Source organism: Rhipicephalus microplus, chromosome 1, assembly GCF_043290135.1.
Source record: "Rhipicephalus microplus isolate Deutch F79 chromosome 1, USDA_Rmic, whole genome shotgun sequence".
NCBI classification, from domain to species: domain Eukaryota; kingdom Metazoa; phylum Arthropoda; class Arachnida; order Ixodida; family Ixodidae; genus Rhipicephalus; species Rhipicephalus microplus.
This window is the reverse complement of record NC_134700.1, coordinates 151,382,893-151,407,975: the sequence shown is the minus strand read 5'-3', so window position 1 is coordinate 151,407,975 and position 25,083 is coordinate 151,382,893. Positions and strand designations below refer to the sequence as shown.

Genomic DNA, 25,083 nt, shown 5'->3' with positions numbered 1-25,083 from the left:
GTAGAAGACATAAATAAAATCACCGCATAATGCGGAACTCAATGAATTTCAATTACACTATGTTTGCGAAACTTTGTCAAAGTCGGAGATAGGTAATTATAATGTGTTGGCAATGTGATGGATAGCGTAGGCAAAAGCAACAACCGACCTAATGATCTTGAGCCGATTATGGGTCATTTGAGCAAAACGCACCTGCACTATACTCAGATGGCAAAATCACCGCTTCCGAGTCAAAGTAGGTTGTGAAAAGCCGGCTATTGTAACACGGTATGCAAGATTTACGAAGGTAGTAAGTAGATTTTTGTCGGCATACAAAGTGAATGTGAAGCCGCGTGTCTGTATGCGGCTGCTCACGGACTTTGATATTTTATAACAAAATACAGCAGCACGATGTGAAATGACGTCTTTCTTTACCATTTTAACAATACATGCAGCAGTTGAGCTTTGAGTTTGTTTCACAGATGAAATGTATGCAGGCTCTAAATAATCATTTTGGGTATTCGCTTTTACTTAGTAAGGGAGCTTTAATTTATTGTGTATTCCATAACTAGTGTGATTTCAGGCCCATATACACCAATGTCGTAACGTGTAGAGGCGCTTATTAAAATACGTGCTCGGAAGTTATTCTATACAAAAACTTGCGGCTTAGAACAGCAGTGCAAACTAGCCGTGTTCACATAAGCCCTCGAGTAACACTTCAGGCTTGAGTTACTTGTATCCTATTGTACAGCCAATGAATGAAGGAAGGAAATTCGGAGGGCTTATTTTACTGTTCATGTCCACATAAATCATTTAGCCATTCTAACTTGATTCGCTTTGTTATACGAGAGTTTGTGCGGTTGTAATATCTTTCATAATTTAGTCCGTTTCTTTGCATCCAAGTTGAGCATGGCAACGTAAAACTTAACTGTTGTGACCGACGCAGCTTCATACATCGACTGTCACTGATCTGAATTCATCGTTTGTCGATCACTTGCGAAAGGGCAGGCGCACAAGGTGTGCAGTTCCAACGGAACTTGGTTTGTCCATCCCGCCACTGGCCACGTCTGGTCCAACTACACGGCCTGCGTCGACACCCACGACTTAGAGGTCTGTGTTATATAAGTAATTCCTTACTTTTTACACTTAACCATGGGATGGGGCGTTGCTTTGCCTTGTATGAATACGTTGCGCGTTTCATGCTCTTCTGAAAAATAAACAGAGATTTTTACAAAAGGTGACCCACTGATAACACAACATGTACACATTTTTATTTATTAGTAGCTCAAATACTTATAGACACGTTTGACGTAATATTATAATGAATGACTCCAATTCCCTAACAAATAACTCAAGCATAACCCAAGATCTCTTAACGAGGCATATTGTTTACCTCCCCTCTCCCCCTCATGTAATAGCCTCATGAGTATGGGCATAACTAGACCACGATGGTTTCGATGAACGTCTTGAAAGATGTATAGCTAGGGTGGTGGACCACGTCGGCAAACGAAAAATTGCAGTACTTTATGGTCCGAACGAAGATTGATTTCATGCAAGCATGAATGCGGGCTACAGGAAGATAAACTGCTTTCGGGTGCTCATGACGGTATGAGGTGTGATGCAGGGCGGGAGGGGGGGGGGGGGGGCAGAACTTGTGAACAAGGCACACAACTTTAAAGTTTTGTGCTGCTGCCCTCCGAGCGTTAAACAGCTTTTCAAAGGCTCGCTGTTTCATTGGCCTTAACCACTGCTCTGAACATTCCGGCTCTAATCAGGCGTGGTATTTGCTAGTACAGGAAACAGGATCACATCTCACTCTACAAGCGCGAGTACATGCTTTGGCGACACTGGCTTCAAGAACAGTGCAAACGAAAGTGAGCAAACGTGTCGCATTGCTTCTGCTTCTCGCTCCTTCGCAACGTTAGGCAAGCGGGGATTCGTGGATATCGCCGAAGGAACAAACACGTAACCCTGTAGGAACGGTCTGAGCTCTATCAATTTTTGAAACAGCAGACGGTAACTTGCGAGAGAGAGCAAGCGCACCGCCTTTTGCGACGTTTGATGTTCGAGTCACCTCCCGGCCGGGCACAAGCAAGCACCCACCTTTTCTTATAAAGGGGACCCTGCAACACTTTTTGAGCATGGTCAGAAAACGCTGCCGATCGGTTGTAGAGGCTTCCGAGAACACGTGAGCCAAATATTATGGCGCAGCACGTGACCTGGAATTCGCCATAAATGATCGAAGTCAGCTAATAATTGCTTTCTCTTCTCTTGACAAATCACGGAATATGCCGAAAAATCACACGTAGATGACCCATCTACCAGCCATTGGCCCATTTGAACGTAGCGCGCTCTGTTGTTACAGAAATCACCGCAAGAGGCCGTCACTTGCCTACGCGTGTGCGCGTGATCGCACTGAGAAAGACGCGTATTCGATGAAAAAAAAACAAAAAAAACTCCTCAAGGTCACAAGCCGCGCGTGCCGTTTTTTATTTGCCTTTCCCATCTCTCCTTGCGTAGCCTCCAGCGCTTTCGTCGGGACGAGAGAAGGGAGAATGCGATGGCAGCGTGTGATAAATCTTTGTAACTCCACTCGTACTAGACGGATTCTTAAAATTTGTGCGGTAATGAACTTGTGAGGCAATACACTTTTCCAGTGAATTAATTACATGGTTGCTCAAAAGAGTGTTTCAGGGCCGCTATAAGCTCGCCTGTTCCTTTCCATGCACAAATGCGATCGCCCTTTCTCCCCACTTGACCCCACTTATTGCGAAGACGGTGCGCTTTCTGGCATGCTTTCTCTTGATCCAAGAGTGTACTGTACGGGGTATTGGAGAACCTTACCACTCGACCTATTACGCACCACCACATCAGCGCCGATTGTGAATTTTCCCTATGTGTGCCTTGATAATTGCTGTCGCATTATAATCCAAGAACCGAAGTTTGGTGGGCGTTTCATTTTCGCTTGGGCTTACATGATACGGTCGTGTTAGGTGGAATCATCATTGTGTGTTAAGCGCGAGCAATTTCAACTCGAACACAACCAGCGCAACATCCAAGGATTTCTTAGACAACTGTCATTTTTTTTTCGCAGTATGGCAACTTGGTGAACTCGCTGTACGTCGCTGGATACTCGATATCGTTGGTAGCTCTCACCTTGTCTCTTGCCATATTCTTCTCCTTCAGGTGGGCACTTCACCGCATTTCCTGTGTTTATTCCTGTGTTTTGGCAGTTGCATCAGTAGTATGAGAACTCTATTAAAAATTGAGTATTTGCACTCTGAGTTAAAGTTCCCTGATGCAAGCGTACATTACCCCTGTTATGAACAATTTAAATGAGACTTACGGCTCTTCATAACGCAACTTAAATAGTGCAATCACAGCATGTTTGTTTAAAAAAGTAGCCCTGTTAAAAATATTATAAGTATAATAAAAATCATCGGCTATAGGCTCTTTAAAACACGGCCATCAACACGTACGATTAGCTTGGCCATCAGTTCAGGTCATTCTAAATGATAGCTCCGATGGTGACGTCAGATTTTTGTAAATTGGAAAAAGACTAAATAACAAGGAGAAGAACAATAAACTGCTGACGCAAAACCCTGTCAGCCTAAGAAAGCCATGTGTTGTACGGAGGCTAGATGGTGCAAAGTAAGTTTCACTGGTGACTGCGCTAACTCGAGCCACAATACACGTCAAATGGCAACCACTTCATGTTTTCGTTCATTAAACGACTATGCGTTTTAATAACCCGGGTATTCAAGGAAACGTTTGCCTAAGTCAAATAAATTACTTTGAATGCCAAAGAGGGACTGTGATACCATACAATCATGGGCAGGCTGATATAATCGTTTTACTTCTAAAAGAGAAATGACAGGCAATATGCAGATTGATAAAGACTCTGTTTTCTAGACACAGAACAGATTGAAACGTTAACTAAGTGAAAGAGAATGCATGACTGGTTATCAAGCCATATATCCCAATAAAAAAACAAGAACTGGCTGATGCCATGGGCACTTTGAGAAATGACTAAATGAATGAATGAATTTTCTCGTAGCAACTAGCACTTTCTGGCGATGTGTTAGATGATGCACACTTCCTGAGTATCGGGAAATATCCTGAGGTTTATTAAAGGCATCTACAACGCACGTGAAGTCTAGCTACAATGCTATATATGACATTAAGAAAAGTTACACATTCATATGTAAGACGACACTTTTACAACTTCCACAGCAATATGTTGTGCCCTAACTGGCTTTTCCGAGAAAGAGAAACACAAATATTCAACCAAGCAGAAACAGTGGCATTCAAAGTCCCGGTCGGCGTAGACACGTTGGAAAGAGTAGAAGTCATTTCTTCAGTCATCTCAATGGGGTGGGCCACTTCCGCCTTATTCATCCCAGTGCACCCTTCACTAATAAGCATTCGATATCTCACCAACCGGCTCATTTTTCTGCGCTCCACTTTCGTGAGGGGTCTTTTATAGAAACTTGAATAGGAAAAGTGCGCGTTTGTAACACACATAATATTCTCCTTTTCTCCTCGCAGATCTCTTCGTTGCAAGCGAATAACAATTCATAAAAACTTGTTCACGTCGTTCATTGTCAGCAACTTCTGCTGGATACTCTGGTACGTGCAAGTCGTCGCAGGAGCGCATGTAATCGAACTGAACCCGGTGAGAGTAGACCGTTCAATATTGCCAGCAAATACCGAATCTAACCTGACCAGAAAGGGAGCATTTTTTTTTCTCCTCTTCTCCTTTTGCCCACATCAGATCTGGTGCCAAATTCTGCACGTGGTGACCCAGCACTTCCTGGTCTGCAACTACCTTTGGATGTTTTGCGAGGGCCTGTACTTGCACACGCTCTTGGTGCTTGCATTTGTCGACGAAGACAATGCCATCAAGTGGTTGGTGCTGATTGGCTGGGGTATGTACTTCCCAACTTTTAGGCAAGAACGACTATGCAATGTAGAAAAATACAGAAAAGTGCATTTTTATATGATTTCAATTATGTGTTTATTAATTATACCATCAGAACCCACACGCTTCATACGCGAAAATTTTCAGAAAATGATAACCAAGAGATAGAAAGCCATGCGACCTTCATTACTCTATTTACCAGCAACATTGGCTCTGAATCTCCTAAATATGCCAACCGAACACCCCATAATACTAGTAAAGCGCAAAAATTAGAAAGAATAGTCACTCTAACATTACCTTTTCGTTAAAACCTATTACTGATAACAAATGCAATATTTTAAGAAACTTTATTGCGTTATTTCTCACAATAATATGTTGGTTTTAGGACATTAAACTCAAAATTTTATTATTAATTCCGTTCTTTCTATGTTCGATAGAATGATCAAGAAAAGTTGTCTTGCATCAACAAACTTTGATTTGTGGCCATATTACCTGACGTTTAATACTGACGTTACACGATTTCTCAATACTTCTTAAAGCATGGCGACGAAAAAAAAAGCCACGTGAAACATATTTCTACCCTGTTTCTAGTGTTTATTCTGGACTGTCAATCACCAATACCTTGCAATAAAGTGATTGGTATTAAGGTTATCCCGTTCATTTTAAGTTGTTTTCACATCCGATGCCTAATAGGAATCGCAGAATCGGCAAACATAGGGCAGGTATTTAGAAACCTCATTCGAACGCACAAGCAAGCCCTGTTCGATGAATTTTTTTATTTATGTGGGTAGGCTTATTCATTCATAAGAAGCTCAAAGTTAAAGCATCGGTGTTCTCATTTTTCATACGTCAATGGTCTTACCTACTTCGCAGGTTTTCCCTTATTTCCAAGCGTTGCCTACACTGTGGCACGTGGCTTAGACTCAGACGCATCGAGAATGTGAGTGATATGAGGCTTTGATTAATGTTTTTTTTTGTTGTTGTTGTTAGGGCATAAGGTTGTAAAACGAGCTTCTCTTAATTTCAAATGCATAAAAAGCTTGTTAAGCTGTTAAACACAAAGGGGACTATAACATTGTTCTCACAAGTGGAGTTCAATTTAGTGGGCGGGCGCCAGAATGAACGTACATGCCGCCGCACTACCCGGGCAGAACCCAAAGAAGCCACCTCAGGACTCGCCAATTAGGCAACAGTAAAATTTGTGGCAGGTGATTTTGTAAATTAGGCTCATAAGGCTCTAACAGTGAAAAGAACGAATTAATTAGTCAGTGATACGCCAGAATTACGCAGCGGCGTGCATTAATATGAGCAGTGGGCCAGTCAAAATGTATACGGCGCTATTTGTGCTACAAAACACGTTCGTTACATTGGCAGAGTTAACGCGATCAAAATTTGAAGTAATCAGTTATTTATACTTGCTTGCGATTTTCTGTCGCGACTCCATTAGCATCGCTTGCCACCTGGCGAACAATTCCATGCACAGCGTTCGAATTCTCATCCGCGGAGAAATGCTGCTATTTCGTTGTTTTGCCGCTCTAGTAATATATTTGGTTTGGCTTGGTTTTCCAACACATTGTCTTCACCAATGGCCCACTTCTGAGAGCAGCGTTGAAAGCCAGGTGGCTTGCAGTTCTAATTTCTTGTTGTGTATAATGACGTGTTTGAATTATCAAGATCCCCCCCCCCCCCCAATAGAACTACACAGGGCTGTGTCGGAAACAGGGCGTCAGTTCAAATTAATTGTAAGTTTGAAGTAAAGGAGTTCTCACTAACGAGCTTTTCCTGTACTGTGCTGAAGAACCTGTTGAATCGTAAAATAATACTGGTTATTGATTTTGCCCCTGTTATCCATGTAACATTTAGTTCCGCGAGCAATAGTCCACTTGACGTGTGCTGTTTCATAACGCTAAGAAGCTTATTGTCTCTCGAAGAAGTGTCATTTAACTCTATGTCGAGTGGCATTCCCCGAAAAATTGTGCTACCTTTGTGACGTGTGCAGGCACAATAACGAGGCAAGAAATTTTCGTAAGCGTGTGCATCGTTTCAACTCATTCCACAAGAGTTGTCATGCATTTCTTAACCACGCCGAACTGATAGGAATAACTTCATTTTGGGGAGTTGGTTCATCTTCATTGTATAAAAAAAACAGTGTGAATAGCGCGAAGAAATAGGATAAAAAAAAATCACACACATGACGTGGGAGCGGCCCGCAACGTGCACGTTCTGAAGGACCAAATAAAGTTCATCCATCCATCCTTCCACATGGGCAACGGTGTTAACACTAGCCGCAAATACTTGACAAAAATAAACTCTAAATTTTTGTCAATAAATGATGCGCGCTGGTTTGTTTGTTTTTCTCACATATCGGTCACATTTACATTACGTTTAAACAGCTATTTATTTCCTTCTTTTTAGGTGCTGGTTGGAACACGATGTGTGGTACACCTACATACTGATTGTGCCTGTATGCTTTTCAATACTGGTAAGGCGATGCACGGGCTTTGTTGCGCTCCAGAACAAAAGTGTGAACCTATATTCCCCATTCGACCTTTCAGGGCCCCGTTTAAAAACTTCAAAACTAGTTTTCAGTTTTCGAAAAAAAAACATAAATGGTTTGAATGATCAGTAGGAGTCGTATTTATGCGCGAAATGTTCCTTTCCGCCAAAGTCCTCTAAGAACGAGATAGTCAAATGATAACAACTATTATTATTAATATTATTATTATTATTATTATTATTATTATTATTATTATTATTACTATTATTATTATTATTATTATTATTATTATTATTATTATTATTATTATTATTATTATTATTATTATTATTATTATTATTATTATTAATGTTGTTGTTGTTGTTGTTGTTGTTGTTGTTGTTGTTGTTGTTGTTGTTGTTGTTGTTGTTGTTGTTGTTGTTGTTGTTGTTGTTGTTTGACGTTATAGTCAAAGGCGCCAAAATTGTCCAGACAGATCTCCGTTTTTTCTCTGTTGAATAGACAATACACGCAGAAGTATTCAGCTTCTAAATCATTTCTAGCATGTAATTTTACGTTTACCCCAATTCGGAGCAGTGTAGACGCAAAAGCGTGCACCTTTTAAAAGCGCCACTGCCCATTATACAACGCGAAGATTAATTACGGAAAGCTGCTGTGCACGTTATGACGTTACATTAGCGCGACGAAGGCTTGTTTGTATTTAGAATTTTGTGTTTAGATTGCATGGGTCATAAAACATATTGATGGCGCCCTTTATAATTGTCACTTATTTCGTGCAGCTAAGCCTCGCATTCCTCGTGAACATTGTAAGGGTTCTGGTGTCAAAACTAAGAGCTGTAAATTCTCCAGACCGCGACAGTGCGAGGTAAGTGAAAAATATTTTTGAACTCGTAACAATTAGCTACTCTCTAAGTCTCTCCCAACTGTCTTTTATTTTTGACTATCCTGTACAACATGCGTCTACGTGAAATGTCGTTTTAATAAAGTTCCTGATGTCAATTGTAGGAATACAAGTAATATCTCACTATCGATCATAATCTGTGTAGCCGCGTAAATGACGCACGCAACCCCTTATCACTTTGAATGGGGCGCTCATCTTTCAAAGGGGCCCTGAAACACTTCTTCAAGTAACCATGCAATGGATTCACCAAAAGAGCGTATTGCCTCATGAATTCAACTCAGTAAAAATTTTAAGAATATGTCCAGTACGAGCGGAGTTACAAATAATTGTCGCACGCTGCAATCGCGTTGTCTCTTCTCTCGTTCCGGCGAAAGCGCTGGAGGCAAAGCAGGGAAGAATGACAGGTGCAAAAAAAGAAGAAAAAAAAACGTCACGCGCGCTTCGTGACCTCCGGCACTTTTCTTTTTCTCCGAATGGGCGGCTTCTTTAGTATGAGGCTTCTTTAGTGATCACGCGCGCACGCGTGCGCAAGTCACGGCCTCCCGCGGCGATTCATTTAACTACCGAGTGGGCCATGTTCAAATCAGTCAATGGCTAATGAACGGCCTTCTACGCACGATTTTTGAGCGTCTTCCGTGATTTATAGAGAGAAAAGAAAGCAATTTTTAGTTGACTTGGATAATTTATTGTGAATTTTAAACAGCGTGCTGCGTTATAATATTTCGCTTGTGTGTTCTCGAGAGCCTCTACTACCGATCGGCAGTGTTTTCTAACCATGCTCAAAAAGTGTGGCAGGGCACCATTGAGAAAGCCTCCTCTGTTGTCATAGGCATGCGCAGTGCGCGGAAGGATGGGGGTTTAGGAAGGGTGACCGTCCCTCACCCGGAGGAGGGGCGAAGGGGAGGCAAAGTCTGTTGCATACATTTATCTAATAGATTTTTGGGGCACTGCGACAAACCTTAGCCTCCCCCCTCCCTCCCAAGAAGGGGAACCCTGGGCAAGCTTATGTCAGTTGCTGTTGTGTGCGGACATTGGGTGGTAAATAGTAGATTTCGTATTCAGCACTGAGAAACATAGGCAGCTCAGCTTCGCCATCGTTAGGACAATTACTCTCACTCAGTTCACTATGTGATAATGGCGTCTGCTAGAGGTTTCTAGTAACAGCTGAGTTGCGCCACACAAACACGTTTTCTTGGCAATTTCTAAATTTCGTCACTGCTCATTTTCATATATGCCAGATTGAGATAACACCAGCGCGCCGAGTACAAGTATAGACATAACTTCTGCTGTTGAAGCTTCCCAAGATTCTCAGGTGGTTGAAATTTGCGGAGCACTCCACTACGGCATCTTTCATAATCATATGGTGGTTTTGCAATGTTAAACGCGACATATCAATCAATCATTCTCAATGTTTGTTGATTACAGCACGATTCACTTATATATTGGGTTTAACGTCCCGAAACCGCCATATAGTTATGAGAGACACCGTAGTGGAAGGCTCCGAAAATTTGACCAGCTGTGGTTCTTCAACGTCCACCCAAATCTGAGCGCACGTGTCTACAGCATTTTCGCCTCCATAAAAAAATGGCAGCATATCCACGGAGTGAGTGATGGAGAGTGGGGCGAAGCATCTGTCCATCCATTCGTTCTTGCTTCCGTCCATCCATGCGTGCGTCTGTGTGACCACCCGTGCGTCCATCCGCCCGTCCACGCGTGCATCTGTTCGTGCGTCCGCACGTCCATCTGTGCGTCCATTCCTGCGTTCGTCCACGCATCCGCTCCAGCGTCCGTCCATGCGTCCGTACGTCCATGCGTCCATCCGTCCGTGCAGCCATCCGTGCGTCCGTCCATGCATCTGTCTGTGTGTCCGTTTGTCGAACTATACAACACTCCAAATACCACCATCTCGCATCTTTTCATCATATATTCCTCATATAGAAGCACCACCATCCAGCTGACATTCCAAGGACTGAATGAGAAGAGGCACACGCACATCATCTTACGGCTTGCGCTTCGTGTCTACTTCCCACCTTTAACCACCTCGAGTTCATGATATATACTAGTTTACTGTATTCATGGTACTGCGGCCCAACGCTCGCTAAACCTTTCTAAAACCAAGGAGGTTACGCCCAGCGAGTGCAACGTAGCAACCCTTTCTTGTCAGATAGTGCTCAATGTACATGCCAATAGCTGCTAAGGGGGAATGAGAGACAGGAGAATTCGGCTTTTCGTTAAAGGGCCGCTCACCAGGCCCCATAACGAATTTTAGTTAGACAGTGGAAGCTGTTGGGTGTCCGATGAGGAACATTTTGCCACAAAAAAGTTTTCGAGTCGCTTCATTACGAGCGGAGAAAACAGGTTTTTTGAAGCGGCACGAAACGAGGTTGAGAGGAGGCGAGCTCGAAACCCTTGCCGCTCCTCCGCGTAGCCTTCGCAAGCCAAAGCTTTTTCCCACCCTTTCCGGCATCCGACCAAGAGGTGACCTGTGCATGACGTGCCAAAACAAGTCCATCCCCCGAGCACGCGAGCAGCGTTGCTTTGTTGACCAGCATTATTTTGTGGTCTTCTGCCTGTTTCTGCTGGATGGTTTGGAAACGCTGGCTTAGAGGTGGTAGAGTAGATGAGCACAATGAGTGCGTGAACGCGTAGAAGCGTTCCACGGCGGTCGTCTGCTCAATGCGCTGACCGCGAGGACCCGAACGCATGCAAAACGGTGGCACATTAGCCCCGCATCTCGTAGCATTTCACGGGAAATAATGAAAGAAAAACGGGCACAATTTTTCATTGCGTCTCATTATTTAGTTCAAGTTTTAATAATCTCTTAAAGCAACAAATACATAAACTACGCATGTTGTGTTATATAATGTTTGCCATGTCACGTGGTATACTGCTTACAACATCAGAGCAGAGTCGTCTACGTAGATGACCAACGTCACTGCATTACCGTGTACGTAGGGCCATTCATACGTCCACGTCATGCCCTCAGTCTCTAGGCATGCGCCGGCAGAGTGGAGGGGGAGCAGCTTTCATCTTGAAAGTTGACCCATTTCCGCGGCGCGTAGCGTTGCAAATTTTGGCAGACGTGAACATGAACGCCGCGTCTACGCATTGCGCTTGTCAGCTTAAAATTGTCAAACCTGGTGAGTGACCCTTTAACGCACACGCTGCGAATTTTTTATTGTTCAACAACGCACAGAAGAAATCTCCCACCGGCACCACCTTGGAGGTCAAAATTTAAGACTGGTTACACACTACTACTACGACTACGAGGGACGAACGGGTGCCGCTATAAGGAGCTTCGCCCCTAAAAATGCAGCCGCCGCAGCCGGGATTCAATCCCGTGACGTGCGGGTCAGTAGCCGAGTACCTTAGCCACTATTACCACCGCAGCGGGGTGATTAATTACAGCGAGTAAACAGTGGAATGTCGCACGTGACGAACATTTGTCAGCTGAATGCAGCCAGTGAGAGCCTGGGTTGTGGGAGTGCACAACCCACACATACTCACTATCAAAATATTTTCTTAACACTAGTTCACAACAGCGACTCAGGTAGGTCGCATACAGTTGCAGACGGTCGCTTTCGGGAAAACCAATTGCATTGGGCCAGTCGCTCGATCACATTTAATTCGTGCGAGTGCGGTTTCACATTTCATTCATGCGAGTTTCATTCATGCGAGTCCCGCCACCAATGTGAACATCAAGTCACGGTGAGTCGCTTCCTAGTCGACAGTCGTGATCGGGCACCAGGGTGAATAAGACCAGGGTGAATAAGACCAGGGTGAATAAGACTTTGACAGTGAAAGCGTTAATGAGATCACAGCAGCCGGTTTTGGTGGCTCAGTTGTCCGCCGCCGTCGTTGTCCCTAATCGCTATCACACGAAATGAGAAAGAAAAAACGAACAGAGAAGACGATATGCTGTATGATATTATGTCGTGAATGTCATGATTTACATTCCATGGTCCTGCAGCTCTTGTGGTGGTTTCGTTCACATGGCATGTTTAAAATCTGGTATGGTACGACATGATTGCATGGCGAACACCAGCGACAGACCCTAACATGAAAATCATGACATGTGTCCCGTATTACAACATGACTACATGCCATGCTCATGATGCACTCGCGACCATTTCGCTAGCGTCATATATACCACATTTGGTATAATGGTACGTCAATGGATGACGAAATATATGACGGGTGCAAACATGATAGTCCTGACTGGTGTGTCATGTAAGAACACGACAACATACCACCCTCATAGAGCGCTCGCGGCCGTTTCGCTAGCCTCAAATATACTCAATTTGGTGTCACGTGACATGAATAGATGACGAAGGTGAATGGCACATCCAAACATGATAATTATGACACGGAAGTCATATGCAGCAGCATTTACCTCCACCTCGTAACGTTGTGCTGATTCTAAAATGACATATCAACATTTCTCGTTCATGCTTTGCATATCATCGATTCCTACTGTACGTGAGATCTGCCAATTTTCTTTCTTTCTTTCTTTCTTTCTTTCTTTCTTTCTTTCTTTCTTTCTTTCTTTCTTTCTCTCTCTTCTTTCTTTCTTCCTTTCTCGACAAGACTGTTTCACCAGTGTCATTCGTTCTCACAAAACAATAGACGGATAATTCCGCAGCACTTGCAATGGGGCGAAAAGTGTACTAACACGAGCACTATAGTCAAACATTGAAGTCTTATTTGTGCGCCTCCCTGTGTTCTTCAGGAAAGCCGTGCGTGCCACACTGATTCTCCTTCCGCTGCTGGGCCTTCACTACGTGGTGTTGCCGTTCCGCCCAGAGAGGGATCGCATCTGCCTGACGTACGAGATCTTCTCGGCCCTCGTCACGTCTTTACAAGTGGGCTGCCTTCTTCGCTTCAAAGTGTTGTAGCCCAATTCTGCGACTTTAGTTTTTTCATGCGAAGTGAGGGGATCAACTCACAAATGAGAACATTTACATAACAAGGTCATGCCATTGTTACCCTCACTTCACAATAACAATTACTGTAGCCAGGCCCGTAACCAGCAGAGTGCCTTTATTTATTTATTTCGAGAAACCCCCTAAAAGCCCTCACTGGGAGGGTATTACATAGAGGGGTGCGTTTAAAAGAAATAATGAAATTGATACACATCAAGCATAAAAAATTGCAAACAGAACATATAACATGCGCATATGAAAAGAGCAACACAATAACATAACGTCTGTTCGAAATATAGAAAAGTAAACAACTAAAAACGCAATGAAAGGTAACAGACTTACATAAAGATGGACCAAAAAAGGAAAACGAAATCTGTTGAGGAGAACAGCACAAAATGCTAAACTTCGTTATAGTTTTTAAAAGTTCATTAAATCTTCCAGTGATTCTTTCTATTGCAGTAGCTCGAGGCAGCTGGTTCCATTGAGTGATAGTTTTTGGTATGAACTAATTAACGAATGATGAGGTGCCGCATGTTATGCGTCTGACGTTCAGAGGATGATCACTGCGAGGAAAGATTGCTAAGGGGGACTGGAAAAAAATTATCATGAAGCAATTGGTGATGATAGTTTTTATAAAAAGAGATAAGTGAGCACGTTTTCGACGATGGTATAGGTTAACAAGACCAGCACGAGCTTTTAAGGCAGTGACGATAGTGAAACGAGAGTATTCGGAACAAATGAAACGAGCAGCACGGTTCTGCCAAGATTATATGTTATTAATGGAGTATGCTAGATCCGGATCCCATATGGCTGAAGCGTACTCAACTTTCGGGCGGATAAGGGCAATATACGCCAGTTTTCGCACATGCGTATAGGAGCATGACGTAGTTTGCGTTTTAACATCCCGATGGAGCGGTTGGCAGCTGCAAGAATGTGATCGGTTCCAGGAGAGATCATATAGGAAGTGAAGTCCTAGATATTTGTATGAAGTCACTGAGTCTGCGAGTGTGTGATTAAGTGTACATGTGGTCAGGAGGCGGCAAGTATTTCGTATAAACGAGACGATTGTAGCCTTGCAGTGATTTAGCTTCATTCGCCATGATGAGCACCATGAATTGATGGATTCGAGATCAACTTGCAGGGCTCCGTGGTCCTTGTCACTTCTGATGGCACAATACAAAACGCAGTCGTCGGCGTATAATCTAATGTGAGAAGAAATTACATTCAGTCAATCATTGATAAATATGAGAAAGAGTAGAGGGTTTAGCACGCTCCTTTTTGGTACGCCGGATGTAACCTGCGCCGTTGAAGAGTTAGAACCGTTTACGGATGTGAATCGGATGCGAGAGGAGAGAATGTCTTTAACACATGCAACGACCGTAGAACCAATGTTGAGATGCGCTAACTTAAGTATTTATCTGTAGTGAGGGACACGATCAAATGCCTTCGAGAACAAAACGACGACACAGAGACAAAAAGGACACGAAGGACACTTGCCTCTGTGTCGTCGTTTTGTTCTCGCGCTATAACTATCGTCATGCCATACCAACTAGCCCAAGCTGCCACAATTATAAGCCTTCGAGAAGTCTGGAAATCAAGCGTCAACCTGAAACCCGTTGTCCATATAGGCAAGTATAGGTCGTTAGTAAATCCTCCAAGCTGAGTCTTGCAAGAGAAACCCTTGCGAAAACCATGCTGCTGTTTGAAAATGTTGTTGTGATTTTTTGAGATAATCAATAATCTGTGAGTGAATAACATGTTCGAGGAGCTTTGAGAAAGTGCAAGTCAAAGAAATTGGTCTGTAATTAAGGAGATCGGAGCGAGCGCCTGATTCGAAGACAGGTAAAGCTTACGCTTTGCGCTACTCGTGAGGGATGGAACCACATGATAATGACTGTGAAAAAAGGCTTGGCCTTTGCGTCCCTAAATTTGGATGAGGGGGAGTTTTTTTTTTGCCGAGAATGAATAGTGAAAATATGTTTTTCAAGGCATTCAGCAAGTGCACTCCCCCATTCCCCTCACTTCAAAAACTCCTGCCTACGGGCCTCACTATACCCCATATGATTGAAAGCAAGGACATAGACAATACGCTGAAGCGTGGTTACTGTGTTGCCACTTCTTCCCATCAATATTCCCAGGCAAAATTTGCTCGTGTTTTGGCCTTATCAAAACGGCCACTTAATTTGCTAATCGTACCCACAGACATTTTTTTCCGGCGTATAGGCCTTAAACAATTTTGCTCCAGGGTAGCATACAGCCTTGAAATGAACCCTGCCGTAGGCTGTGGTGAGATGCACTCGTGGAATATGTAAATATAAAAAACATGTCTTTTATAGAAGCAAGACACAGTGCTTTCTGATCGTCAAACACGACTGCTAGCTAGGTCAGGTCGTGTAAAGTTGTGCGCGGTCATATATTAGAAAGCGTGGTTGATCTCGGGTCCATACGAATCGGCATAACACGAAAGTGAAACTTGTCTTAACTTGTCTTAACAACGGTAGAGTAGTGTTCATCGTTTCGTCACCAAAGCGAAGCTATAGCAACAAATTGCAATGTCGCGCGAAGAATCGCAAGCAGCTGGAAACTTGCACCACGCTTCTCAAACAGAAAGGTCGCACAAAAAGAACAAACACTATAGCCGAGCGCGAACAGCTGCCACAATGGCTATTTCTCTGTGTGTGAGCAGCACGCTCCTTTTCCAAAAGTGGCCGCGGCCGCCAGCGAAGTGACCTTCATGCTCATTGTAAGTTCAAGGGAAACTTGCTGTGAAATCCCAAGACGAACAAACCACTCCCATCTCGAGATAAGCGCGCGCGCACAAGAGATCACGCAGGGTAGAGGCGCGCGTGCTTCGCAACGCGTGCGGCGACAAACTTGTAGGGAGCAACGTCCACACCCTTCGCGCCATCTAGCTAGTGATAACAAGAACATGCTGAAGCCACCAACCTCTTAGTACTGCCAACGCTAAATGGTGTATATGAATAGTTCACTTTTAGTAAGGTGAAGAACCTATGCTCCGTGGCCGAGTGACTTCCAGCCGCGCACTGTGAAGGGAGGTGTCGTAGGTTCAACTTTCGGCATCAGAACTTTTTCTTCTTTTTTCCTGATCATATGTTGGTGTATGTTATACAACGTCATATCCGCCACGGAAATACGTCAACGGAGCCATATGGTAAACCCTGGCATAAAATACTTTCATGCTAAGAAAGGAAGTAGCATCCAATCAACACCTAATTATTTCGCATGTTGAAGCAATATGCGCAATGATAGAGTCGTAAAAACGAAACACAGCGATGGCGTGTGGAGTTTTAAATGCGAAGCATTTCTTAGCGAACTTCGGTGACTTTGAGCGTATCTATCTCTCTATTTAGCTGCTTGTGTTTGGGTGCTTACTGGTCACCCCCTTAACTTGGCGTGAACCAAAATTAGCATGGGAGGGTAAGATTATTTGACGAATACGACGGGCTGGTCAAGACACGAATAATGTCACAATCCCATCGCGTACATCGTCAAACACTTCCCGCCAGAGAGCGGCACATACCCACGGGCGGGTAGGTGCCACTGGTATAAGGGTATGTGCCTCAGGTAATCGACACTTAGTATCTACCCAGGAACAACGAGAACACACATGGGCCATTTTAACGCGCGAGTGTAAAGAAATACCCGACGACGGTAGCGTCAACTCAACGAGTCCAAAAAATAAATGTCAGGGTCCTAGCTGGAATCGAACCCAAGTATTCTGCTTCTCTACTTCTCAGATAGACGCTAATATTCGTGAAACGTCAATAGTGGTTGCAGTGCTGCCTACACAATTTGTTAAACATTAAATGTGTACTCTTTTGATAGAGCCGTCACGTCGGGTTAACGTCAAATGTAGTTAGTCGCCATGCGCTAAAGTTGGTTTATGTAGCAGTGTTCAGGGCCAGCATCTTCGCGAGCATCACCGCTTCATATCAGCTTCTGGTGTTGCTAATACGCGTGTTCCAGTTGGCATCGTTGCGCTAGTGCAAACAACTGGTTAAAGAAACATCTGCAACTCTTCAACGTATGTCTGCGCGTCCGACATTTGTACATTTTTAGCGTCATTTCAAGGCGTGTCACTAAATAAAAAATTGCAACCCGCTCGCCTTTCCTCCGCACGCATGCTTCGCATAACAAACATTGATTCCCAGGTACGTGAGATCTGCAATTTTTTTCCGTTTAGCTTTTCTTTTTTTTTTCATTGTAATCCACAGAAAACAGGCTTGCAGAAACGTGTTCTTTCATTCCATATTCGGTACTCTGCTTTGCCTTTTCGTTACAGGGTCTTTGCGTATCAATGCTGTATTGCTTCTTTAATGAAGAGGTGAGTGCTGTGTGTTATAAAATTTTCTTTCAACATTTTAAGTACGTTATGGCAGTAAGCATGATATATTTATTGGTACTTTCTGGTTCTATATCTTCATACCCAATCAGTTTCTCAATGTGTTGCCAATAATTACGTAAATTGTAACGATGGCGTATGTCGTTTTACGGTGCAAGGGACAGGGTCGCCAGATAGGTGATAACAACCGCAATGAAAAAATACGATGGAAGCGCTGGCGAAAACATTAGACGATGCTTCATGAGCATGGGACGACAACATGAGTCTATTTCATGACAAAAAAAAAGAACTGGCAGGAAAGCCATGAAACAAGGCCGATAAACAAAATCATATTTATAACAAAATAATTTTTGCTATACATACTTTTCGTGGAGAAATGGGGAACAGAGCGTTTGTAAGCGTGACGACTGCATCGGTAAGCCACGCAGCTTTGATAGTACCAGAGTACTCTGGCAGTACTGCATGGGGAGAGTTCATTGTGGGCTTGCTTGAAGTTTTGGCTGACGTAGATAAAGGCGCAAAATAACAGCGCTGGTCTCATCGTCGCGTCCACCTTGCGAGTGTCCTATGACGACAAAAAAGCTCTGTTAGCACGTACCTAAACTAGCCTAACCTAAGCCCCCTTCTGTATGGTAACAAAACAAAGTGAGAAACCATGCTAGAAGTTTATAACTCACAATGGAGCAGCGTGAAAATAATGGCAAAGGCTTTTTTTTTTCTGGCTGACGAAGGTGACCTTATATGAAATGGCCAACCGACTGTGAGAGCCAACATCAATATAAGTCGTACAAAACAATGTTAACGAATATAGGCAAAGCGCTTCGAAACCATACTCGGTCGGTCTAATAAATAACCAGGAAGGTGTACATGGCCCTCATACCAAGACAAATATAGTAGCACAGCAAAACACAGTACACCATAGGAAAGTAGCATAAAGTTTTGTAGCTCTCTATTGTTAAGCGTGTTAGATAACAGCTCCACTTACTTGAAACCTGTGAAGTGTCAAAGCAAGCAGTGATACCAGTGTTGCCTACTGAATTATGCCAATCTTTATACTCATGGGCAATGAGAGACAGTGCACAGTATTACGTAAGCTCATGAACGGCCACTAATTATCCTATTATTGCAGCAAAAGCTGTTATGAGATTACAACTCGGGTCATGCGCAGCGCCGTAGTTGTCCGCCACCACCACCACCGGTGTCCGCAACTACATCGCGCGAAATTAGAAAAAAGACCTAGTACCAGTGACACAGTGGGGCTCGAACCCGGGTCCGCTGGGTGCTGGCCCAGTATCATACCACATTGAGCCCCGCCGGTACTTGTGACTCGTTGGCAAACTTGTTTATGCAGGCTTGATGTCGTGAAAGCAATCGCGTTAATACGACATATGAAATGTTCTAAAACAGCAAACGAACTAGCAGTCGTCGCACAATGCGAATAGCGTAACGAGTGGGTCATCGAATTATCCTACCCATTACAAAAGCTTGTCTTTGTTCAGGTATTAACTGTGGCACATACCCTCTTCAGGCATAATTCGTCATCGTCGTCCACCACTGCATGAATCAAAATTAAGTTACAAAAAAAATTGTAGGAATGACACAATGCTGAAAGTTTAGGGCAAATTCACCTTAAAATCGGCCAATCCCCTTCTTTGGGTACGAGCCATTTCTACAGGGAAACAACAACAACAACAACACTGCATGAACAATTGGCACAAAATTTCTCGCAATAGTTTAGCGGATACCATGCTTCTCAGAAGAAGGACGAAAAACAGCATACAGCGAATGCCAGCCTACTACCCTAAACTTTTTATTAATAATGCCGTCGTGGGTACCCAGCAAGTGTGCTTGCACCAGTTACCCCATGAGTGTTTAGAAAAGGCTCTGAAAGGCCGTTCTTCTATAGCTTTCGCTGTAACTGTGCTGCGCCTTCTACGCAGAACTGGCGTTTTTTTTTTTGTCCTTCTTTAGAAGCTACGAAAAAACTATAATAAATGTTAAACGTAAAACAAGTGATTCCATAATCGTTTCTGGACTGTTTACGAGGTGACTACTCTTACCTTCCCAACAGGTTCTTACAGCTCTTCGCAGAGTGCTGTCACAAACTCCTTGCGCTACAAAGGAATGGCGCCGTATGTCCCTCGCTAACTCTACCATCACCGTGAGTTCCTTTCAGTGCCGAAATCTGAAACGTGCACTAATACTTAAAGAGACGCCTTCTGTTAGTGGTAAAGACAAGACAAGACCACGTTATAAGACCAACACACCCTCATCAAATGAGGGCATCCGTTTCCAGTGGTTAAAACTTTCTGCCAACTTGCTCTACTGTTGCACGTGAACGGAAGAGCATGTTTTGTCAACCGTGCTGTGTAGCGCTGCTCGGCTACTAACCCGAAGGTCGTGGGTTCAATTCCGGTCGCAGAGTTCACATTGCGACGGAGGCGAAGTATGAGGGTCGTCTTGAGCTATGCCAGGGCTCATTAAAAGCACCAAATGGTCGAACGTGCCGGAGCCTTGTACTACGGCCTCTCTCGCAATCATATCGTGGGTTTATGACGTAAAATTCTGGATATTATTTCAAATTAGAAGAGCTGTTTTCATTTTCTTACATCGTTTCCAGTAAGCTGCTAAAAATGCCTTGCTTAAATGATTGAAGTATAACTAATGGTGCTATCAAAAGCAATGGAAGACAAACACCCCTGCACTGAAACTATAGACATAACTAACTCATCAGCGGCACGCTTTGCAGTATTTTCTTTTTTGCCAACACATCTCAAACCTGGACTAAATGTGACTGATATTATGCCTTTTATAGCTGCCCTGTGTGGCAAGATAAAGCTTCGTTGATCGTTCGCATTCACAAGATGAAATTGTAATAGTTTTTTTTTTCCTGTTACGTATGATGCCGTTTTTTTGTGATACAGGTGTAGTTTACAGGTCATTTATCCGTGTATAATTATCACGTCATATGCACAAAACGATATACACTTCAACAAAAGCTTCAAACTATCGTTGGAGGAAAACACCGCGAAAGACGAAATACCAGCCAAAGAAGTTCAAGCAGAGAACAGCGCTGACTTACGACAAAAGTTTAGCCATCAAACCACGCAATATATACGTGTGCACTTAAAACGAAAAGAAGAAAGAAAATGACAGTCGAAGATTGCCTGGTCTTTTTGTTTCCCTTCAATATGTCGTACCGACATGCCCAAGCAACCACTTTAGCTGTTAACTATTAGTCACTACCTATAGGTGGCCGCAATGTTACCTCTCGATTTGTCTATGCAACGATTGAAAATGCGGAAACGCTGACTTAAAAGGAGAACTTTTGAGGTGAAAATTTTCTCGTGGAACCTTCAGTTGACATTTGGTCACGTTGGTTGGGATTCACACGTTCTGTCTTTCTGCATCCTCGTGTTGCCGCACTGTTTTCAATATGACACCTTTATTATTTATTATAAGGTGCTTCTTTTGTTTATCTTATGCGAGGCAGCTGAGTTGATGACACTATCACGCATCTCGCAGTTCCTGTCAAGAAGAGCGTCCGACGGCAAAGGCCTGTCGCCATCTCCCGCCAACATTCAGCAGTCGTCCCTTCTGTGAAAATAATCAAAGGAGGCGGGACAGATTTGTCGTGCCCATTGCGCACGTTATCCCGTGCTAATCCGAGGCCTCACTGATGTTCCCACTTGGGGTTTCAAGAGCTACGTAACAGCAGCTGTCCTGAGAGCCCGGTTCTGTGCACTTCTGCACACTTCGGGATGACAGCGCTTGCCAACATACCCTTGAAAGAAGCGGCGTGAGCAGCCGGATGTGCACGTTTTCTCCCATTCATGACGAATGTGCATAGTGAGAAAAAGGACGATGACTAGATGAAGTACTGCGTAGATGAAGTACTTTTACGCGCTGTAACTGTCGTGTCATCGTTCCACGCAAGAAACATGGTGGCAATAGCTCAGCTTTGAGTTGAAAGGTGGAAACGAGGACACGTTCCGAGAACATATCTGAAACGTGCATGTATACATATAAGCTGTGACAAGAGTATATCTCTATGTTGTGATTTGCAATAAAAGTCACAGGACTTCAGCGATTTATTTAGCTCGTGCATTCGTTCGCTACGGCAGCTGAAACCCCCTCCCGCCAGTCACCGCTAAATTTAAAAAAAAAAGCAGAAATGTGGTAATTCGCCTTCAATCTTCCCTTATTCCGCGGCACTATTTCACAATTTACTTAATCGTAATGCCTGCTACGGCCTTGGGAATGCCAGCACTGACTTGTCCGCCAATGACCCTGGAGTGTGCGCTGCACACGGATTATCACGCGATATTGGCAAACGTGAACGCTTACTCAATGCCCAAGTGCGAGCAAAATGTACTGTTTAAAAACTGCTCTGTTTGGTATTTCTTTCAGGCTAGTTTTACGCAGGCTACTCAAACCTATGAGCAAGAACGTGTCAAATGGTACGCCGATTATCATATGTTGCAACAAAACACAGGACGTAATAAGAATTCCACTTGACCACCCTGCAAGCATTTATGGAGATCGTCACAGAATAAAATGGCTTCTTTGTAACTTATTGTCAGCCGTACTGGTGTTCACTTTTTGTTAGGCACGTAATATTTTCTAGTTGCGTCTTCCTTGTTTTTGAGGTGAGACAACATTGCTTGGTGTATTTCTATACTTGTACATGCAACGGTGATTATATATGCAGCTCGCATTGTTTACATCATCCCTGTTTATGCACCGTATCACTCATATCAATAAAATAAATAAAAGAAAGCAACAAAAATTCTCTAAATGTTACACGCTTTGCGACACTTGAAGGCAATAGCCTGCATCTACTTTTGTTTATTTGTACAGTCGGGTACCGGACCTTTTTGTGAAACATATAGCGGACAGCAGTGTGATGCATGCCCGTTAATTTGCGCCGACGTTCTCAGCCGATTACATTGTGTATTCATGCACTCATTGATCATGATAATAAAGTCGGTGCAGCGTTCGCCTGGATCGTGAACGGAGCGTGTTGATCCGAGCGGAATTGCCACCAGGAGGCAGAAACTCCATATAAACCCTAGAGTTACTGTACATATGCTACTGAAGGAACACATACAGTATACTCTAATACCTCCCATGTATTCGCACTCGGCAGCGGCAGCGCTACTTTTACCACTGGCGGTTGCCGGGCATCACACTAGAAATAAATCACGAACAGAAAATTCATTTCCTGACGTCACTGATGACGTCCTGAAATAGAGGGCAAGAACAAAAAATCTCGAGGAGGAGGGTTACACGGAAGCCCTCCTTTCCTACATCGCATGCAAGCGGAATGCGCTTGTGCCTTCTTTTCAAGTCCGCTGGCCACTTCGGTCATGCTGCCATTCGTGAAATATTGTTAATCTTTTTTTTTAATTTTGTTCGTGTTTTCTGAAGAGGCAAAACTTAAGCTGACTGATTTCTCAGTAAGACGAAACTCAATCGGCACAAATAAAATGAACTTTTTTATTGCAGGTTTTGTATTAGAAAATAGACATACACGTAGTGTGAATCTATAAAATCAGCTTTAACTTACAACTGATATACGGACATAATCAGCAAACGTTAAACTCACAGTACTCACAGTATCCGAACCAATGCAAAAATTATAAAACAATCGCGAGAAGAACACATCGTATTTGACTCAATCACGTTTGTTATGACGGCACGCACAGCTTTCTTACAGATATTGAGCACCAAACAAGACTGAAGTTCAGAGGCACAGAGAGGCTTGAATTGATCAGAAGTTTTCGAGAAGGAACATCGCTGGAAACAGTGTTTCGGCAAGTTGTACTCGGCTGCTGACCCGCAGGTCGCGGGATCGAATCCCGGCTGCGGCGGCTGCATTTCCGATGGAGGCGTAAATGTTGTAGGCCCGTGTGCTCAGATTTGGGCGCACGTTAAAGAACCCCAGGTGGTCGAAATTTCCGGAGCCCTCCACTACGGCGTCTCTCATAATCATATGGTGGTTTTGGGACGTTAAACCCCACATATCAATCAATCAGTGTTTCGGCAAGTTGACTTGTCTTCGTCAGGGCAACAGCGTTGCCTTGACGAAGAAAAGTTCACTTAATTGTCATACCATTGGATCTGTCGACATTCTCTGTAACAATTTTAGAAGCGTTTAGTGCATCACGTGTATTTGAGTGACACTATTAGAAGTAAAAACTCACAAATTTCGATACTACTGTTACAAGAATTTTAGGAGTAAGTAGTCTCTAAATACTTGACATCATTTGAACTACACGCCAAAAAATAAAACAAACTAAGACTATCTAGCTGAGCCAACTCGAGTTCAAGCCTTTCAACAAACTCATTTTCCGGACAGGAGCTTGTCTGCCTTCTTCACCAAATAATCAAGTGACACTGCACTCCTGTCAGTCGAGTCAGGTTTGCAGAGAACTGGGTTTACTCATATGTACTTATGCTAAAAAAAGAATACCAGCTCAAATAATGTGTTCGAATTCTTCTACTCACCCGTTGCTTTTGGGAAACGCTGAAAAACTATCGGAGAACAGGAAATTCTTGGTTTAGCCCACCGCAGAGCCATGGAAAACATGTGTCGCCAGATGAAGTGATCTTCCACGAATGTATGGTTGACTTGTTCGGTATTGTTCACTGCGGCTTCCGTTCTCTGTCCGCCGCAACTTGCTGTCTTTATCTTTCCCGTAGTTGACACGGCAACCGAGCGAGATAACTGAGCGCGATCCAACTTCTAATATAGTTAAGCGAGGGGCGAGAAGGAGTGGACACAAGAGCTACAAACGCAAGTCACTTTCCGCGCTTCGCCTAATTTGAAGTTCGCGAAATAAGGCATAAGAAAAAGCACATAAACATATGAGAAATTCTTTACAGGGGTTTCATATTTTGTATTTGTGTAAAATTGTAAAAGCCAATAAATTCGAACATTCACATCAACCTCACTCCATTCAACCGGATCTTAGAACGTCCGGCGACCGCTACGAGCGTGCATGCTCTTTGAAACCGAATCTATAGTCCTGAGTTTACGGGGCCTGATTGCGCATTCCCTCACGTGTTTTAGTGTTCCGCACTTGCTTGCATTCTCTGCTGAGCGCGAGACTGCGAGGTGCGTTTCGTCACTGTGAACGTTTTGAACACGGTGCAAGAATGCTTTAAGAGCGAGCGCTTCACGGGGAGGAACCGATTATGCTCTAGTTAGCGGCATGCCGATAGATGGCTCACCGGACGGAGGACCATGGCGGGCTGCTGGCTAATTCCGAAAACTGTGCAAAGCGCATCCGGCACGTGGGTGACGGTTTACAAATGTGAGAAAAGCAGGTTATCGCGCGATATCAACCACGTGACACGCATAGAGCGGCGCCGCGAAAGAGGGGGTGATAAGGGAGGAGGGTTGACTGCGCAGCGAGGATAAATAAGCGCCGCTACTTTTTTACGATACAGGGCTAGAGAGTGCTAGAAGTGTACACTGTAACGAGGCTTATAGCA

The 25,083-nt window shown here is 43.7% G+C and overlaps 1 protein-coding gene across 13 annotated transcripts in view; it reads left to right on the top strand.

Annotated features, from left to right (window-relative positions):
* LOC119178365 (calcitonin gene-related peptide type 1 receptor) overlaps positions 1–22,597 on the top strand; it is a 90,310-nt gene extending 67,713 nt beyond the window's left edge. For 5 of the 13 annotated variants that reach the window (XM_075887482.1, XM_075887480.1, XM_075887484.1 and 2 more), the window contains 11 exons: positions 983–1,089; positions 3,074–3,165; positions 4,528–4,654; positions 4,754–4,907; positions 5,774–5,840; positions 7,316–7,382; positions 8,177–8,262; positions 13,028–13,123; positions 17,524–17,565; positions 19,655–19,744; positions 21,994–22,597. In XM_075887482.1, the coding sequence (XP_075743597.1) occupies positions 983–1,089; positions 3,074–3,165; positions 4,528–4,654; positions 4,754–4,907; positions 5,774–5,840; positions 7,316–7,382; positions 8,177–8,262; positions 13,028–13,123; positions 17,524–17,565; positions 19,655–19,744; positions 21,994–22,192 (1,127 nt within the window). In that variant the 3' untranslated portion in view covers positions 22,193–22,597. Of the gene's footprint in view, positions 1–982; positions 1,090–3,073; positions 3,166–4,527; positions 4,655–4,753; positions 4,908–5,773; positions 5,841–7,315; positions 7,383–8,176; positions 8,263–13,027; positions 13,161–17,523; positions 17,566–19,654; positions 19,745–21,108 lie in introns of all 13 variants that reach the window. The other 8 variants (XM_075887486.1, XM_075887485.1, XM_075887487.1 and 5 more) reach the window with 8 other exon arrangements.
* The last annotated feature ends 2,486 nt before the right edge of the window (positions 22,598–25,083 follow it).